A 20,189-nucleotide genomic window follows, 5' to 3' on the forward strand; every position below is an offset into this window, starting at 1 on the left:
AAATATAGAAACTTACCAATTACCATATATAGAAATTATTACAATTAAAAATAAACATGGTGACAAAGAAGTATTAGAAAACTTTGAAACAATATTATTTTTTCCTTAGAGATCAAACTTGAGCAAATGGAACGTTTATATTGGATAGTTTTTCTAATTTACTTGGGACTAATATCCAAAAAATATTTGGTTCAATAATTTGTTCAAAAAACACTTCTAAGTATGATAGAAAGATTATAGAAGTTTAATTTGTGAGATTGTATATTTTTTTTCTTAAATCAAAATTCAAACAATATATGGTTAAACATTATCAAAGGGTTTACACATAAAAAAAAAAAAAAAAAAAAGCAACAACAAAACTAGTGATCTCAAACGAAGATACCAATTGGTTAGATTTTAAAAGTTTGAAGAATAAAACAAAGTAACATTTAATCAGATATAAAGATAACTTAAGATTAGTACCATCTAAAGTAATATAAAAATAACAGAATTTGTTGAATAATAAAATTTGGGTTAATAAGTAGGAAAAACATAAAAAAAAAAGTTGAGAATTAAAGTAGTAAATTGACAAGAAAAGAAAAAAAGGTTATTAAATTTGAAGCCTAAGATTCCCTCTCAAAGCAACGTGACCTTTTTCTAGTGACTAAGGAAAGGAAAAGAAGGAAAAAGAAAAGTCACTAAGCATCCATGGGGCCAACATAGAAAGAGATTTGAGAAAAAGTGTTTTCCAGAGTTATTAACACCATGCTTTCTCATCATCACCAATACAAATATTAAAATAACTTAGTGAACATTCTTTGCATCGATTCAGAAAAGGGATGAACATGAAGCCACAAATTCTTCATTCTTTACTCTTATTCAATATCATATTATTAGGTTCTTCTGTTTCTTCTATACCCCAGCAAAATTATGCAAACTACTGTGAAAACACCACAAAACAAACACCTTTCTTGAATCCAAATTCTTCTATATTAAACAGCATCGTTTTGTGCATATCTCAGAATCTGTATTTCAGAACATCCCTTGGTCTTTTTCATGTCTCGTCACTAGACAACAATGGTAGATTCCTAACCATCACTCACTCTTCTTGTTCTTCTCTGCAATATGTTTCTCCCATGGCTGTCACAGCTGGTTTCCCTTCTCCTCCTGAGCCTAACTCACTTCTTCTCTTCAATTGCTCAAGCAGAAGAACACACCCCATTTTACCAACCATGCAAAATTGTACAAACTTATACACATGTGGAGGTGCTGAAGAGAACAACAACTACCCTCATCCATGTTTAGTTGTTGAAGATCTCAGAAAATTTGACAGGGATTTTCACCCTCGGCATCTGAACTGCTCTCATTTCAGCTGGGTGCATAGAAGAACACCACATGGTGGACATGATCATGGATTTAAGGTTGGAACAAGAATATCTGTCGACATTCCTCGTGTTCCTGAAATTTGTCAAGGGTGTGAAAAGCCTAATGGAACCTGTGGTGCTGGTTTGAATTGTTTATGTCACCCTAAAGAGTGCAGTAAGTAATTAACTTCATCATTTGACATGTATATACATATTTTTGTTGAACAAAACTTACTTATAAGTTGTTTTCTAGTTAGGCTTAAAATTTCACGTCGACTAGAGATAAAGTCAATTTATTATATATAACTGGATGTAATCTTCATCTTACAAGTCGGTTTTGTATGATTGAGTGGACTTAAAACTCACTTCTAACTTGGTATCAGAGTCCTAATTTCTAGTCCCATGCAAGTCTTACACTCGGAATGCATATATTTCAACGTGAGTAGATGTATTAAAAATCTTACATCAACCAGAGATAAAACAAATTTACATTATATAAATTAAGAAAAAATTCTAGGTTTGATCAAAGGAAATACTGAAAGAATATTTTATAAAACTGTCTATGTTTTGCCTAATTTTTTTGTTATCCTTTTGTTGGAGTTATGAGGGAACTGTTTGATGACTCTGACTCAGTGACTAACGAAAATTTTGCAGAAGACAAGGTGATCTCCAAGGCTGTGATAAAATCTACTGGTAGTGTTTTTTTCTGTCTGCTTTCTTTCATTGGTTCAGTTATTGTTGCCTTAATCATTTGTGTCTAAGAAAGTTTAGCTAAGGGTTGGTTTGTTAGTTAAGAGTGCTTTGTTGTTGTACACTTGTCATTTGCTATTAAAATCTAATATAATATGCATAATCTTTGAACATGTTATGTTAATTTTAACTAACATGTATTGAACATGAACCTTGTATATTTTATCTCAAGGATTTTCTAACTAAGCTTAGATTGAAAGTTTGTCAGAAATGGAAAATGAAATTATCAGTAATAATGAAATAATAGATTTAACAAATAATAAATTCTGATAAAACAAACATTTATAAAATTTATTAGGAAATAAATTTTAAATTTAATTAATATTATTTTTTCTATATGAAATTTGCAAATAGTAACCAGAAAAAGATTGTTAGAACTAAAATTGCCTATAAGGAGTAAAAATACGGTCCAAGATAAAATCTGCAACAAAACTTTCAGGGGTTTATAGGAAATATAATTTTTTATTTTATTTTACTGTCCTGTAAAGAAAACTGAAGCATAAACATTGAATAACGGCATGATAAAAAAGTTTTTTCTTCGACTCTAAGAGATCTATTAAAATACCTTTACCTTTTTTTATTGTTAGGATACAGAACTTTGAAACAATTTCAAAAAATTAAAATATATTAAATTAAAAAAAAAAAAACTCAATATTCTCAAACTTAATCTTCACATGAAACAAAATTAATTAGTCAGAATTAATCGGTTGAAACTACCAAACTTAAATACTAAAACAAATTTTGAAGTCACATGGTTGGTTATGAGTTTTTATCGAGTTTATCAATAAATTTATGAGTCTTCAATAATACTTTAATGTCTCATTTCTACACAGTTAATTTTAGACATAATTGAATTACAAACATTTGATATTAAATTAAAAACCACACAAGCCGGAAACAATGATTACAAAAAATGAGGAGATAAAAAATAAAGCACAATTTTAGCACCATCATTTCATGAAACAAAACATGACTGAATTCGGTAACATTCAGACATGGAAGAAGCCACTAAGTTGTCGTGTTCTCTCTCAATTATGTGTATTTTGTCTTCCAGTTTTTGTTTTGATTTGAAATCTCTTAACTTTTGACTAAATCTATTAGAGAGAGTCCATATAAATGTAAGATATGATGAGTTTTGAAATATGAGTTAACTTATATAAAAGACCTAATATTATATTTAATTCAAATTTTTTAAGTGATAAATTGAATTTTTTTTTGTCAACTCATCCCACTCGTCTCTACTTAATATAGAATTCCTGATTTCAAATCATGTTATAAAGTTACAAGAGTCAATTTCAATGAAAAATATGAAATAAAGTGTTAATAAAATATTAAATAAAGGATAAAAGAACCTTCACCTTATTTGTGAAATCTCTTGCATCTTGGACAAATTTAATTGAAAAACCAATTCAAAACAGAAAAATAAAAAATTACATAGAAACTCACAACAAAACAAATTAGGTTAAAAATATTTGATAAAAAATAGCAATCATGCAAGCCTTAAGAAAAACAATAAAAGTATACAAATTAGAGGGATGTCTTGATTTTAAGTATTATTTATATTGTAATATTATGATTTAATTAAATTAAGCTTTAACGGATCTTTGAAGAAAATATTTATTGGACAATTTCGAAAATAATGAAACAAAGGTTCAACTCATAATAAATTAACACAATAGATTATAAAACTTCATCTTTACATGATAGTTAATTTTTTCATATTTACGTAGGATTTAAACTCACGCTTATATTTAATTATATTTTATTTTAATTAACTTTCAGTCAAAAAATTATTTTGCTTAATTAACTTTATATTTAAAAATACGATTTTGCATAAGACATTTGTTATTTTTATATAAATATCTTTTTATTTGATTTGTGTCCGTGATTATTTTGTTCTCCAGTCTTTAATTCACATATTAACTCGTTTATTTTTCTATTCAATTATTGATCAATAAAATTAAAGAGAAAGATGCTAATAAATTGATATAGTATACTAACATAAAAACAAAGTATACACTTTTACGAAAATAAATAAACAAATATTTTAAGTATGTAATGGACAAAATTTTTTAATTAAAATTTAATTAAATATAACTAAATTTATAAGTTAATTAAGCCATTAAATTATACATATGTTTGTAGATATTCAAAGGATTCAACTAAGACCTATAAAACTAAAATTAAACTATTGTAATACTTAAAAAGAGAAAAATAAGAATTATATCTTACATTATTCATTATAGGATAAAAAAACTATGTCTGCAATAACTTCATGGTTTTTGGACACAATTGTGTCTCCACCGAAAGAAGAATAGAAAGATTAAGTTTAGCAAAGAAAAAAAAAAGATGAGTTTAGACATTTCTGGATGAAGGAAGTGGCCATTTCATTGTAAAATTGAATGATAAACATGAAAAACAAAAATGGTGGGGTATATTATATATATATATATATATATATATATATATATATATATATATATATATATATATATATATATATATATATATATATATATATATATATATATATATATATATATATGAAGTTATTGATAATGGATAACCTAATTAAAAGAAAAAGAAATAGGGCACAAAAAAGTGTAGATGGATCCCACAATTTTAGAGATTGTAGGTAAGATAAAGGTGTCTATGATTTTATGTTTGAAAATATATAAATTATGAACTAGGGTAAATATTTTCCTGTATAACTAAGTGATGTTTAAGAATATTTTGTAAAAATTCACAAAAGAAAAATAGGTTAAATATTTGTATTTAATTTTCCTTTTTATAAGTCTCCATCTTTGAATATATATTATTAGTTGAGTATATAGTTTATCTATCCACATTATAACTCTTTCGACATACTTTTTATATAAATTAAGGTTAAATTATATTTTTAGTCTCCATTTTTGTAGCAAAATTTGAATTTGGTCCCTTAATTATTTTTTATCTCAATTTAATCTCTATTTTGGAAAATTTGATCCAATCAAGTTCTTTCCCTTAGTGGTGTAGTGGTGTAGTAAGGTGTTAAATGGGGTGCCACATGTCAGCTTCTGGATTTTTTGAATTTCTTTTATTTTTTTATTTTTGAATTTTTTTTTTATATTTTTTGCTACGAAAATAGGGACCAAATTCAAATTTTGTTACGAAAATAGGGACCAGATTGAGATAAAAAACAATTCGAAACTTTAAACCAATTTAGTCCTTCATTTTTTCGAAATTCGTAAATTTAGTCATTTTAATTAAATTTTATTAGGTTTATTTAATGTTGTGTACGTATTTAAAGATTGTATTTGAGTTATTTATATTGTTTAACACATTTTTGTTTAAATGTTAAGTCAAATACTATTATGAAACGCGCTTAAAATGTCAAATAAACTTAACAAGATTGGATTAAAATACTAAATTCACATATTTCGAAAGATAAAAAACTAAATTGGTCCAAAGTTTCGAGATGGACTAATTCCAAAATGCATTGAAAGTTAAGGGACAAAAAACATATTTAACCCTAAATTAAAATAATTTGCTTGAATAAAAAAATCCTTAGGAATTAATCTTTAAGAAAGTATATTAAAATTTCTTTTTCCCACTAGAACATTTTCTCATATAATTACTAACTTTTAATACATTTTAATATATAGTTTTTTTGCTAAATTATATTTTAATCTCTTTAAATATTTCTATCATTAAAATAACATTATATCACACCATAAATTATTTATCATAAATCATATATAATATATATTTGAAAATATTTATTTACTATATTATATAAATTATGTATATTATTTCTTATTCAATATTTACTCCTAGAACGTTTTTTATTAAAATTCGTTATAATTTACTTAGACAGTTATAATTTATTTCCCATATATTAATTTAAATTATAAATAATTGTAAAATCGTTTTTTTTAACACATCATATATAAGATTTTATTTCAAACAAAAAGAATCACGGAATATTATATATATATTTAGATTACTAATCATTATATATTAAAATTACATGTAATATAAAAAATCAAATTGTAATTATAATTATATGAAACACTTTTATTTAAGTAACTTTTAAATAAAAAAGTAATTATTATTTTCTGGAAAAATATTGTTCACGATATATTGCAAATGCAAATTAATTATGTGATTTTGTTATGAAAAGATTAATTTACTTAATTGAATTATAAATTCAAAAATAATGTATGCACTGATTTAATATTATAATATCAAAATTAATATATAACAAATAATTTATAAGCTCTAAATGAAATATAATTATTTTTAATAAACTATAATACTAAAAGTAAATTATTAAACTAAAATTAAAAATAATTATATATATATATATATATATATTTAAATTCTATAATTATTTTAATTTGAAATATATTTTTCTATCTTAATTATATTAATTAATATTTTTATGTTTAGATTTAAGGTAGCAGTAATTAGCAAAAAAATGAGAAAAAAAACAGTTAAAAAATAATACAAATTTAAAATTAACATGGATTTTTATTGGAATTATGATAGACCGAACTTAGTTTCCTTGCTGATATGAATGTGACTTTATGCACAAACATTCTTTGCCTATCTCAAGAACAATATCAAAGAGCATCAACATATTCTTTTTCTCTCCAATACCAAACAGAAAGATAAAAGAAACAAAAAAACGCTCTCATTTAAGCGAGTAAACAGAATTAATCCAAACCAATTAAGCTGAGTGAATACAAGACTAGTGCAGAGAAAATGCAAAAACATTTTACTTAAGCAACAATAAAATCTGAACCCATAACATTCACATTATCTGAATCTAATCAGTTCCATGAATTTTCTAACAGTTTCCACACTTATTACAAGCATGTTAAGCATCAGAAGCAGCTATAATGAATGTTGCATATACTAATACTACCTTCTGCGCTTTAGGGGTCCTGTCTTATAGCCACTCTTGGTTGGCTTGCCCCAAGGAGTGCGAGATCCTTTCCCCCATTTTCCACTACTCTTGCTTTTACCCTCTCCTCCTCCATGAGGATGATCTACCGGATTCATTGCCACTCCTCGAACAACCGGTCTCCGACCAAGCCATCGGCTGTGACCGGCCTTCCTAAGCTTGCGATCTCCATGGCTTGGATTAGATACAACACCGATGGTGGCCCTACACCGAGAATCAATTAACTTTTTAACACCGGAGGGCATCTGGATTAAACAGTATGCTGATGTGGGCTCTTTCAAGATCTTTGCACTGGTTCCTGCAGCTCGGACAAGCTTGCCACCTTGCCCTGGGTTCAACTCAATGTTGTGAATGATTGTTCCAATTCGCATTGCAGACAGTGGCATGCAACTCCCAATTCGTGAGTTTATGTCAGAATACATCATTTGATTCATCATACTCTCTCGCGTTCTTTGAGCACTGGTGTTTGTTACCTCTGAGAAAAGGCAGAACAAACACATGTAACTAAACGATATAGAAAGAAGTAACAAGGGTAGCATAGAAGCCATAATTTCCATTTGGATCTTGCAGGTCTAAGATAGCATTTAGCCCATAGACCAAATAAAATGTACAAATTTCAAACCCCATGTTTTTTTTTTTTTAATTTTAAAACGCAACCCATGTAAATTTTCTTTGGTTCGTCTTCTAACAAGTGTACCTAATGCTACCTTAAACAACATTATTTTGAAGTAGGGCATGGACAAGGCTATTACTTGTTCTTATTGCTACAAAATACTACAAAACTAATGTTCTTATTGTTGAGAATTAAAGGAGAAATGAATGTACCAGAAGAGAATCTGCGAAGAGTATTGGCTAACAAGTTCAGTGTTGATGAAGCAGTGCGACTTCTCCACAGTGACAAAGCCATTTCAAACATGCAGTGCCTACAAATTCAGGGCCTATTTGCTTAAGCTTATAACAGATTGTAAATTATATAAAGAAAAAATGACATTTATAGAGGTTTTATGTTAAGCAGAAGTTTACATTTGGATATAATCATATAAAAAAACATACCTAGAAAAGTGATTTTACATATCATTTCTTAAGAAATAAGTTTGGATTCAAAAATGTTTTCTTTTGGTTCAGGTTAAAAATTTAAAAATGTAAACCACAATTACATTCATAAGTATTTACAGAAAATTAAAAATAGTACAATTAAATAATGTTGTGTAATGAAAAACAGTTGGCCAATGACATTTGTATAGAAAATCCACAATATACATTCACGTACAGCAGTATTTCACAGTAGCAAGTGCAAGTTGTAAGCCTGTTTACTTTCATGTTGTTCATTGTGCTTGTAACTCAAGATAATTAGTATCATGGAACAAGTCAAGTATATGTTAAAGTGGGAAGCAGTTGTTTGTTTTCTCCATTTTCTTGCAAGTAAATTAAGGTGTACATAGTGCAAACATAACCAATACCCAACATATGTTCTGAAAACATGAAAAATGGGTCTGTAGTGTGTACTCACTGGTCTCTACGTGATTCCTCCTTAGGAACAATAACCATCACTTCTTTTTCAGTAGAACTCATTATACCAATATGATTGCTATTGGTAAAGTTAAAGGCCCGAGAGTCAAAATAATTGATGGTATCATGCCTCACAGGGAGACAGAAAGGGCACATACTATGAATTATGAACACTACCCAGTTTTTCTAAGTAAAAAACAGGATATATGAACATAATAAAATGAGAAATTGACTATACTAGTTATGTGGATTAGCCCCAAAAACAATATATACTACCAACACAACTATATTTTGTTCCTTCAGCTAATTGGGTCCTCGTTTTAGCAGCAGTATCACATGTTATTTCTACAACACACAGCTCTTCAATTTCAATTTTCAACCTTTTGACCCAACTTCTCAGTATGATTTCTTTTTGGAAAAACCAGACGCCTTCATTAAATAAGATCAATATAATTTGTTTTCCTCTTACAAGAATCACCACACAATTTTCATACAACAGCACCAAACTAAGACGGAGAGAGATATGGAAGAAAAAATACACAATAGTGGATGTCTAAATATCCAAATTTTCAACCGAAAAAACAATTGACCCGATATTTATTCATAACAAAATGTACAGAGCATAATGTCCCCCAGTACAAAAATATTAGTATTCATGTTAGGGATCCCTTTGTAGACATGGATAGCTGTGTACAAAATGGGTGCATTTTCAAGCTAGCCATGGTGAATTATGGGAGGTTTGCATTGATTTCAAGAGAAAGGTGAAACAGGTTGAAAAAACAAAGTGAAGCAACAAAATATTGCAGGCAACAAGAGAATCGAGCAATAACAATAAAAATTGAACTTGAAATCACGAGAAGCTGTAACGTTTGAAAAAGAATACCAAGGAGGAGAAAGCCTTAACTCTAAACATATCTATTATCCATTTAATTAATTATCTTAAAAGACATCTCTCACAGAAATAATCATTGTTATTGTTTAACAATTGCCATAGAGCACTGCCCAATTGTGATAAATTAAAAATGATAACCATCAATTATCTTCTGAATAACCATCTCTTTCAACCAGGTGTCCCTGTTGAGTTCACCATAAATCAACATATGCTAGAAATTGAATAGGATCAAAAAAACAAGTTACCAAACAGAACATATAGGAATCAATTTCTTTCATAAATAATACATGTAGGAACTGATTTCTTTAAAAAAAAAAAAAAAAAAAAAAAAAAAAAAAAAAACTCTAATGGTTTTCTAGGAATAAAATGTGTTATCTTGCAAGAAAGACTAAACTAGTAAACAAATTGGACATTTTTCCATGGCTTCGGCATATGTTCAGTAGAAGATCAATTCAACATCGTACATTTCTAATAACATTCAAACCAATCAGCTCCAAACGGTCCAAGACGACAGTGTTCTACAAATTACAACGACTACCCCACATAATTTCTAACTGTTATATAGTATAACCCCAGTTATCAAACTTGCGAGCCAACTCCACATCCTCTAACTTAAATATCTCGCACGCATAATCATTTCTTTTTCAGCAGGCTCGTGTGAACTCGATTAAAAAACGGTTTTAGAGACGATTCAGCGAGTTCGGTTGGATTCAAGAAAAGAAAAATCAAAAAACGACAATGCATTTTCTTGTTTTTAGGTCATGATTTATGCAGAACGTACCTAGGCAAGTTTGTGTCCGTTTCGGGTGTGGATGCTGCGTCCTCCTATCGCACTAACAGATCTGTGACGCGTCTTTCTCAGGTCGTTTTGCGTTTCCACCTTCACCTGGGAAGCTTCTGCAATCTCAGGCTTTTTACTTTCTGCAACCCCAAATTTTCAAAATAATTATTTTACCCTTTCAGGTTCATGTTCCGAACCAAGCTTTTCAAATTTTTTTATCGATTAAGTATGATTTTAGTGGTTTAACTTCTTGATAATTTAAATTAATTTCTTTTAAAATCCTGATCCAATTAGTTTCTTAATTTTAAAAATACATAAATTTAATTTTTTTAATTAAAGTTTATTAAAATTATTTAACATTTTAAATATGATTTGTAACATCCCATTTAATAGTTTTCCATACTATCAAACAAAAATATTATATTATGGTCAAACATAGCAGATAGTAAAAGCAAACAAAACACGCGTGGAATAAACATCTCTAGTACAGTCCTTCACACGTAAACATCGAAGAACTCATATACATCAGATAGGAGTGGGTAGAAGGGATTATAGACTACACCCAAAAGCTCAAAATAATACAATAAAAGTCTAACTACAGTGGCACCCCTTGCCAAACTCCAACTTCTGCTCAAGAGGAAGCGTCTCCATCAGGTTTCAGCTCTGCTCCCACCAAACATAGGTGATCATTGCAAAGGGATAATATGCAAAAAGCAGACACACAACAAGAATGATAAGCTAACTGAAAGAAGTAAATATCAACACACTTCACAATAAAAGATATCATTTATAGCATGTAATTCAATCATAAATTATAGACTCTATATCCGGATTGTGTAAGTGACGTTGGAGCTCTTGGTGGCTTGCACCTGTAACGGTTTCCAGACTCTGCAGAGTCTGGACACATGGAGTATTCACCCGACCGTTCCCAGGGTAAGTCCCCTCCACGTCTAAGACTTGATCGAGTCCGACGACGAGGACCTCCTGCTACTCCTCACGACATAATCCATTCTACTCTATCTGAGCTTGAATGATTATTGGAGTTTCAGGATACCAACCATTTTAGATTCCTTACATCCTTACACACACTAAAAATTCCTACTCGAATTTCCCTTGAAATTCCATCCAAACTTCATCTCTTCATACTTACATTCATCCAATTAAATTATTCTATACATCAATGGTAACATTCCAATCATACGGAGTCTAAATTGCACAAAGATGCTTTAAAATATATATTTGTACCAAGGAAACAAATTTTGAAACACTACTACTGCAGTGCCTCTCGCTTAGGCTAGAAAGTCTAGCCTAGGCGAAAGGTTATCTCGCTCAGGCGAGTCAGTCTCGCCTAGGCGAGTCAGTCTCGCCTAGGCGAGACACCAACAGTGGCAAAAATAGAAAATTGGGCGAACCCTCGCTCAGGCTAGGCTGGTTCGCTCAGGCGAGATCGTGATCTCGCTCAGGCGAGTCTAGCTCGCCTAGGCGAGGCTTCGCGTAGGAACAGAGGTGCGTTTTCCTGGTATTTTCGCTCAGGCGAGCGGTACTCGCCTAGGCGAAAATATCAGGTCACGAACCTGTTCCTTCATGCAGCAAGCCAGTTTCCCTTTAGCACCCAATCAAATACTCATCAATTCACACAATTTCAAACACCAAATCCATAAATCAAACATGCAATTCAAGCTTTTTTCACGGATTTTCTAGAAAACCTTAAAGAGAGGGTTAGCTTCCCTTACCTTCCCACAACCAAGCCCAAGCAAGATCAGCTCTCAACAGAAGAATGGTACCACTTCAACACTTAAGGAGCTGAAAGGGAATTCTAGACATGAGTTTATTCCCAAATTTCGACCCAACCACTTAAAGACCCTAAAATCAGAAAGAAGGAAGGTGAACTGAGGAAATTGAAATTCGACTTACGCGTAAGGATGGATCGAACAGCTTGGGGAGGAGGTTCTGTGGTGATCTCAGGTTGTGTTGCTGTTGCTGAAAGAATGAAAACAGATTTAGGGATTGAATTTAGAAAATCTGAACTTCTTTGGTGGTTAGAGAGAAGGAGGAGAATTGTGAAGTAGAGAGATGTAGGTGAGTGGAGTATATCTCCTTGTGTGCTGGCAGAGAGTGTTCTTAGAAAGGGGAAAAAAAAGAATAAAAGAGGGTTCTCACATGATTTATAATAATATTTAAGATAACAATAATATAAAAATCTATTAAATCATGTAAATTAGTCAAATACAATGAATGAACTAAAGTCCTTTTGTCTAATAAAATTCACTCACCCGGTATAAGAATAAAGAATTAACATTTTTCTACCCTTAGTTATTATTTATGACATGACAAGGTTAATGTAAAATTTAAGTTTGATTAAAATTTTCTTCTCTTTTCCATTAGCAACCTTTTAAGTGTATTCACTAAGATTAAAAAAATATTTATTTACAACTTACCTTTAAGGATTATTATTTTTTACTATCCATCAAAACTAACATTTTATTTGAAACCATATTACAAAAATCAATGTTCAAATAAAAGAAAAAAGAGGCAATTATAATAAGTATTATTATAAATATGGACATGAGATGCCCACATTATCAAAAGAAAATAAAATTGAAACAAGTTAAGAAGCAAACCCAAAATTGGTGTTAAAAGTGATAATAGTAAAACCCAAAATTTTAAAAACAAGAGTTATTCTTTTCCCTAAACTATTATAAAAAATTATATTTATTTTTAAGCTAAATAGTAAAATATTTATTTTCCATGTTTTATTGAAAGTCACGTAAAAACATTTTTTTCAACAACAATTTAATTTAAACACAAAAATATTACTTTTTATAATAATTTAAGAAAAAATATATTTAACTTGAAAAGAAAAGGAGTTGTAAAAAATAAGTTAAATTATTTATCTGTGAATTAAAAACCAGACAAAAACACGGTGATTCAGTGACAGAGAGAAGAGACAAGGAAAAGAAAAACAAGAGGCGAAATGTCACAGCAGGGAAAGCTAATTCCATTAACACTGCCATGCTAGCCATTTTCTCTTTCATCAATTCCCGCCACTGCTCTTCAACGCTCTCTCCAAAACATGCGCTCCAAGGACAGAATCGCTTACTTCTACGACGGTGCGTTTTCCCTTCATATTCTTCAAATCGCGTTTCTTCGTTTCTTTGTTTTCTTGTTCGATTCTTCTCTCACGAAATTGAACTCATGATGTTCGTCAACGCTCTTCGTATCACGCGATTTTCAAATTCCTAGCTCAGTTCGTTCTTGAATATCGAACCCTAGTCATGTGAGGTTTTTCGTGGGGAGATACCGAAGATTCGTTAACCGGTGCAGCAAGTTGTGAGCAATACCATATAAAAGCACCGGAACTATTTTCAACCTAAAATCAAGAAAATGAGTTTATAGTTCTTTCTATTTATATATTATTCATTTTACTTAATTTATAACTTGGAAGTTTCAACTCACAAGTTTCCTTGACAATAAGGATATGAATTTGTCTTTAGAACTGTTTTAGGTTTCTGAATCTGCTCCATGCTTGGCTCAGTATTTTTCTGAAAATTCAGTGTAGAGAATTTTCGATAGTTGCACTTTAAAAACCTCTATTTGTCTGTGTCACTGTGGAGTTTAGTTTTGCATATTTTTTTTATTATTACTCATGCTGTTCAGTAAGAAAATCAGCATCTGCAATGACAGTCGAGTTCTGTGAGGAGCTGTTCGATCTTGAATACCAATTAGTTATCGGGTTCTAGGTTTTAAATTGTGGCTACAACATCAAGGTTTTTGTGGTTTTCACAACCACATGGGGACACCAGCCACGTTTATTTGCGGTATGACGACAATTTAAAACCTTGGCTCATGTCAAGAAGTTCCTTTAGTATAAATTGAAAAGTGAAATTATTTAATGAAAGTGCAATGTTTAGTTGATTGAGAACTTAGAAAAGCTTTGCTTTTCAATTTCCGTTTAATGTCTGTTTATTTTTGAATCCTTAACAGTGTCATGACAGTCGGATTAATATTTATGTTATCTGCTAGGTTTTGTTTCTTTGCATGTTTTTTGTCTACTCATGTATTTCAATGTTCATATTGCAGGCGATGTCGGTAGTGTTTACTTTGGGGCAAAGCATCCAATGAAGCCGCACCGGCTTTGCATGACACATCATCTTGTTCTCTCATATGACCTTCATAAGAAAATGGAGATTTATGTTAGTTACATATATAGGCTGTTCTGCATTTTTTTAATATGTTTGTCTTTTTGTTGCCAAGTTGTTGATTGCATAATATTGTTCTGATGGTTTCTATTTTATGTATGATCCAGCGTCCACATAAGGCTTATCCTGTTGAGCTTGCCCAGTTTCACTCGGCTGATTATGTTGAGTTTTTGCACAGGATTACGCCTGACACTCAGCACTTGTTCTTAAATGAACTGACAAAATGTATGCTATTCAGTTTTAAAGGCATTCAGATATGATTTTAAGTGTTGCGATAAAGCCCAAATACTGAATGGTAATTTGTTCTAGATGTAGCTGTCACTAAATTAGGGTTCCATGTCCAGAAACATTCGCCTGGGGAGGGGGAGGGGGGGAGAGGAGGAGGAGAATTCCATAAATGTTTTGGATGAACATTATCCAACCCTAATGTTCATGGCAGTTAAGCTTGGGGGGAAAGGATGGCTTTCGAAAGTACTGTAGAATATAGTAAATGTTTTACCTATAATTCCTGTTACTTTTCATCAAATATGTGGTTACCTCCCTAGTCCTTTCTATAAATTATTGATATTTGACTTATGAAATTAATGTTTTCCAACCACAATGGCTATATAGTTATTTTTCTTATATATTATCAACTTACTGTCTAGCTACTGGCTAAAATCACGTTTCTCTTATTTTTGTTAATCATTTGTGTCAGATAATCTTGGAGAAGACTGTCCTGTATTTGACAACTTATTTGAATTTTGTCAGATTTATGCTGGTGGAACTATAGGTATAATATGTTTATAATAGTGCTTCTCTGAGTTTTTGTTATGCCTAGTTTGCTATATGTATGCTGATTGACTTATGTGCCTGCAGATGCTGCACGCCGATTGAACAACCAACTTTGTGATATTGCTATAAACTGGGCTGGTGGACTTCACCATGCCAAGAAATGCGAGGCATCTGGGTTTTGTTACATCAATGACTTGGTTTTAGGAATCTTGGAGCTTCTTAAATATCATGCCCGTGTTTTGTATATTGATATAGATGTGCATCATGGTGATGGCGTAGAAGAAGCCTTCTACTTCACTGATAGGTCAGTTGGTTTCTAATATCATGTTAGGCTTATGAGGTGAAGCTATTAACGATTGAGAATATAGGGAGTTTAGCCATACTGCTTATGACTTCTCTACCTTGTTAAATGGTAACTTTCTCATTACAGGGTGATGACTGTCAGTTTTCATAAGTATGGAGACCTGTTCTTCCCGGGTACCGGTGATGCTAAGGTAATTTTCTTTATTCTGTTTGTATCTTTGGTTGTGCCAATTAGTCTATTCTATCACAACCTTATTTTTAAATACTCTATATAGATTGGAATGATTTGAACTGATTTTACCATATTAAAGGAAATAGGAGAAAGAGAAGGAAAGTTTTATGCCATAAATGTCCCATTGAAGGATGGAATAGATGACCTTAGCTTCACGCGACTCTTCAAAACTGTAAGTTCAATTTTTTTTTTTTTTTGTTTTGCTTTTCTTTTTCTGCCAAACTTCAACCTAATTTATAAAGCTTCTCATTTTAATATTCATTGCATTATTTCTGCTTGGTGGTAATTTGTCTGAACTTTTTTAAATACTTATGCCATAGATTATTTCCAAAGTAGTTGAAACATATCAACCTGGTGCAATAGTTCTCCAGTGTGGAGCGGATTCGCTTGCTGGAGATCGCTTGGGTTGCTTCAATCTCTCTATTGATGGTGCTTATCTACCTGTAAATTTCCTATTCTGATGAAAATATCACCATTCATTGTTAGGGATAAATCCCGGTTGTTCTTGTTTATGTTCTCAGTCTGTCTTTTCAAATATTGGTCTGTATTACTTAGTGGATGGTTTAGCTTAATTAGATTTTTTTTGTTTCTTTAATAGGTCACTCCGAATGTGTTAGCTTTGTGAAAAGATTCAATTTGCCATTGCTGGTGAGTTTATATCAGTTTATGTTTGCCTTCCAGTCACATGTGCTATGGATGATTTTACAAGAATGGACTTCTATCACAGGTCACTGGAGGTGGGGGATACACAAAAGAAAATGTTGCTCGATGTTGGACTGTTGAAACAGGAGTTCTTCTAGATACAGAGCTTCCTAATGGTATTAGTCAGCCTCTTTTCAAGTCTTGAATTATGACATGTTATACCAAGATTTTTTTTTAACGGGATGGAACATTTATTTTGTTCAAGCTTCAAAGTGAAACTAAAACACTATTGTCATGTGAATTATCAAGTGATGGTGATTTGAACACTACAGACCTTTGATGCTATGTAAAGTCCCCCTCCAAATTCACTGAATACTGAATCTCCTCTCCATTTTTCCCACCCTTTTCACCCTCTTTGCCTATTCCTTGTTATGACCAAGACCCCTGCTCTGCCCCTTTCTCATAATTTCTATGAGCATAGGATTTCGGTAGTTGCACACAACACTTGGAATGGGTGAAAAGAATATGCAATACTAATTTTCCCTCAGGAGCATAGGAGAGTTTTCAGTACATTAATTTAGTAATTGTTGCATTATATTTATCTTGCAACATTTGCCCGGAGAATAACTTATCCCCAAAATGCTTTCTAGCTTAGTTATAATTTTCTGCTTTAGGTTTATGTCCTGATAGACAATATAATCCGCCTTAACCCTACAAGCCCCTAAATAATACCATACACATGTTGTCCAATATAGTTGATTCAGCATTCCAGATTTAAATTCTGCCTTATTGTTTTCAGAGTGAAAATGTTTCTTACTTGCTTTGTTCTTTCTTGCAGAGATTCCGGAAAATGATTATATTAAATATTTTGCACCAGAGTTCTCTTTGAAGATTCCAAATGGGCAGATAGTATGTATTTGTTTTTTGGGGTTTCTCTGCTATTGAATTTAATTTGTTTGGCGATTTGGATTTCTTTTTGACATTTAATGTCTCCGATTTCATTGGATACAATTAAATACTCCTTAGAATGTTTAATTTGCATCTAGTGCTATCTTTCCTCTTTACAATATTGCTTGTACTAATCTTTCCTTTAAATTGATCAGGAAAACCTAAATAGTAAATCATATCTTAGCACCATTAAAATGCAAGTCTTGGAAAATCTTCGTTGCATCCAACATGCTCCAAGTGTTCAAATGCAGGAGGTGAGTGTGAGTTCATCCTTGAAATAGGAGGACCCCATCTTGTAGGCAGACTCCATTACTTTATCATACAATTGTTTCTTGTGAATGTTTTGTTTTTAGTTTAGAGGTGTTATGTTGCAAGCTCTTCAACTTTCTTGTATTAAAAATCTGTTGCCAATGGTTACTAATCAATTTTTGGGAGGTATACCTTTAAGCATTTGAAGTGAAAAATATTCCTTCCTATAATGCTTCTAAATTAAGATGAGAATCGTTGGTAGATTGTGGAGAGTAGGGTGGAATTTCAGGAACATATCAACCACTGATTCAGTAAAAATGTTAAACTGAAGGAAGATGACCATTGAAATTGGGCATTTGGACTATTGAAATCTATTATTTAGGCTAAGCTTGTTAGTAAACTTGGAATCTCGCTAATAATTAATTCTTCAATGTTTCTTGTCGGTCTCCATTCTTTGTTGAATTGTTTTGGATTTGGGTTCAAACCCATTTGATGATGTCGGATCCAACTACTTTTAACAATGCATCAACTGGTAGAGTTTTCCAAACGGTGTTACTAACGTTTTGTGGATCACAGGTCCCTCCTGACTTCTACATTCCAGATTTCGATGAAGATGAGCAGAACCCTGATGAGCGTATTGATCGTAAGGAAAAAGAAATAAATTATTAATGCATTTCTTATCTCTATTTTGATCTGTGATTTTGGGGTGTCTAATTTTGATTGCTCACATTTAGTCTTCATATTTCTCTAATTGTTCAAATAAGTCTTAAACAATTTTCCATTCAATAATAGCATAAATATAATAGAGATACAACATATCATTGGTTTATATAAATTAGCCAAGAAAAATGTGTAAAATGTTTGAATAAAAATATTATGAATGTGTATGCATCTGTACAAACACACATGTATAGGGAGAAAGAGAGAGTAGCAGATGAGATACTGTCCTTCTCAATCCTTTTTTTTTTCTGCAAGCAACTAATTTTATCAGTTAGATTGAAATGAAATTAAAGAGGGTTCAGATGGAGAGTAACTCTTAAATTACTATAGGAGTAATTCGATTTTGTGTGTGTGTGTGTGTGTGTATATATATATATATATATATATATATATATATATATATATATATATATATATATATATATATATATATTCACACATCACATTTTTATTATACATAATTTCCATTTTTAATATTTATTATATTAATCAGTGGATAAACTTTTGGGACAAATAACTTAATGAAAAATCTTAAGGACTAAATATCCGTAATTGTTAAAATTGAATATAGACTTTACCTTGTTGCCAAATCTTGGTTTATGGATATGACAATTATCTTTTCAGAGCACACTCAAGACAAGCACATCCAGCGCGATGATGAATACTATGAAGCTGACAATGACAATGATCAAATGGATGTTTCATGAAGTTAGCTGGACCTTGATTCATTAGTCACATTTCAGAGTCAAGGGCTGCAGTCACGATATTATTTCTTTTTATCTTATTTTTAGTTTATGAAGAATGCCAGAATCTCACTTTTTAACACACTCTTCCTTGTACACCCTCTTTTATTGGTTAAAATTTATTGAAAATTATAAAATCAGAAAAGAGTCATTGAGTTACGATATTTACCAAATTTTGTAATTTTCAATAAATTTCAATCAGCGAGATTGTTCTAAAAAAGTATGTAAAGTTAAGTGAGCTCTGTAGCCATTGTCGGAGGTGTGACCATTTTAAGAGAAAGAAAATCTAATTAGAGATGGACACCTACGTGTATCATGAAAGCGGTATATTTGATAGAATTTTTGGTTTCGAAATTTTATATATTTGCTCAAAAGTTCATTATCTTTTATTTCCTTCTTTGTATTAAGGAATGTTTTTTTTTATTGGAGCAACTCCGACACGATTTGAATAGCATTATTTATTTGTTCATTTTTCAAAGGAGGTTTCTCCCTCCACCTTCAAATAATCTCTTAGCATCTTCAAATGTATTTTTTATGTCGAAGATGTCACTCTCTTTTTGTTACTATTACCTTCGTTAATATTACGTAGTAAAAGTTTTAAAAGAGTGACATTTTTTTAATAAGAAATACTTTTGGGTACAAAGAATTCTTTGGAGGTGCGAAAAAACCTTTTTGTCAAATAAGGTGCCATTTCTTAAATAATGTTGGCACCAGTGTTGCACTTGTCTAATTACAGAAGTGATAGTATCTTCTACAAGAAACGGAAGGGAAGAAAGGGGGTTGTGATATTTGACTCAATTTATTGGAGAAAGGAAGAATACAAAAGAGAGAGAGTCTAATTTTCGCTTATTTAATTTTTCCCCTCCAATATGGAGAGATTTATAAATTATTTAAAGATTTTCGGATATATTGATCACAATATTCTTGTTCTTTGAAACTAAAAAGAATACAAGGATATTTAGGTACTTAAAATTTCAATACAGTCTTTAAATTGGGTAAGGTGATTATTATTTCATTTGTTATATTACTTATTGTCTTCCTGAAATATAAAATTTTATGATTAATATAAAATAATAATATTATAATTAATGTAAAATAACTAAAAATTTATATAACTCGTTAATTACAATATTGTTTTATAATAACAACAAATTTT

General features: G+C 30.9%; 3 protein-coding genes across 3 annotated transcripts; 2 read left to right on the forward strand and 1 right to left on the reverse strand.

The window, feature by feature from the left end:
- The first annotated feature begins 767 nt into the window (after window positions 1-767).
- Window positions 768-2,246, forward strand: LOC114168907. Its single transcript, XM_028053880.1, has 2 exons — window positions 768-1,518; window positions 1,998-2,246. The coding sequence occupies exons 1-2, from the start codon at window positions 819-821 to the stop codon at window positions 2,102-2,104; spliced, it is 807 nt and encodes a 268-aa protein (XP_027909681.1). The 5' UTR covers window positions 768-818; the 3' UTR covers window positions 2,105-2,246.
- A 4,580-nt stretch (window positions 2,247-6,826) lies between these two features.
- LOC114168382 (60S ribosomal protein L2, mitochondrial-like) lies at window positions 6,827-12,316 on the reverse strand. The gene is made up of 5 exons (XM_028053167.1): window positions 12,138-12,316; window positions 11,957-12,026; window positions 10,224-10,363; window positions 7,867-7,964; window positions 6,827-7,516 (listed from the first exon to the last, which is right to left on the reverse strand). The coding sequence occupies exons 4-5, from the start codon at window positions 7,955-7,957 to the stop codon at window positions 6,999-7,001; spliced, it is 609 nt and encodes a 202-aa protein (XP_027908968.1). The 5' UTR covers window positions 7,958-7,964; window positions 10,224-10,363; window positions 11,957-12,026; window positions 12,138-12,316; the 3' UTR covers window positions 6,827-6,998.
- Window positions 12,317-13,133: 817 nt separating this feature from the next.
- LOC114168333 (histone deacetylase 9) lies at window positions 13,134-19,197 on the forward strand. Its single transcript, XM_028053108.1, has 14 exons — window positions 13,134-13,333; window positions 14,304-14,416; window positions 14,530-14,647; window positions 15,120-15,194; window positions 15,281-15,500; window positions 15,627-15,690; window positions 15,811-15,903; window positions 16,052-16,160; window positions 16,330-16,379; window positions 16,459-16,549; window positions 17,212-17,282; window positions 17,477-17,575; window positions 18,147-18,213; window positions 18,915-19,197. The coding sequence occupies exons 1-14, from the start codon at window positions 13,297-13,299 to the stop codon at window positions 18,995-18,997; spliced, it is 1,290 nt and encodes a 429-aa protein (XP_027908909.1). The 5' UTR covers window positions 13,134-13,296; the 3' UTR covers window positions 18,998-19,197.
- The last annotated feature ends 992 nt before the right edge of the window (window positions 19,198-20,189 follow it).

Source organism: Vigna unguiculata, chromosome 11 (assembly GCF_004118075.2).
Source record: "Vigna unguiculata cultivar IT97K-499-35 chromosome 11, ASM411807v1, whole genome shotgun sequence".
In the NCBI taxonomy this organism is placed as follows: domain Eukaryota; kingdom Viridiplantae; phylum Streptophyta; class Magnoliopsida; order Fabales; family Fabaceae; genus Vigna; species Vigna unguiculata.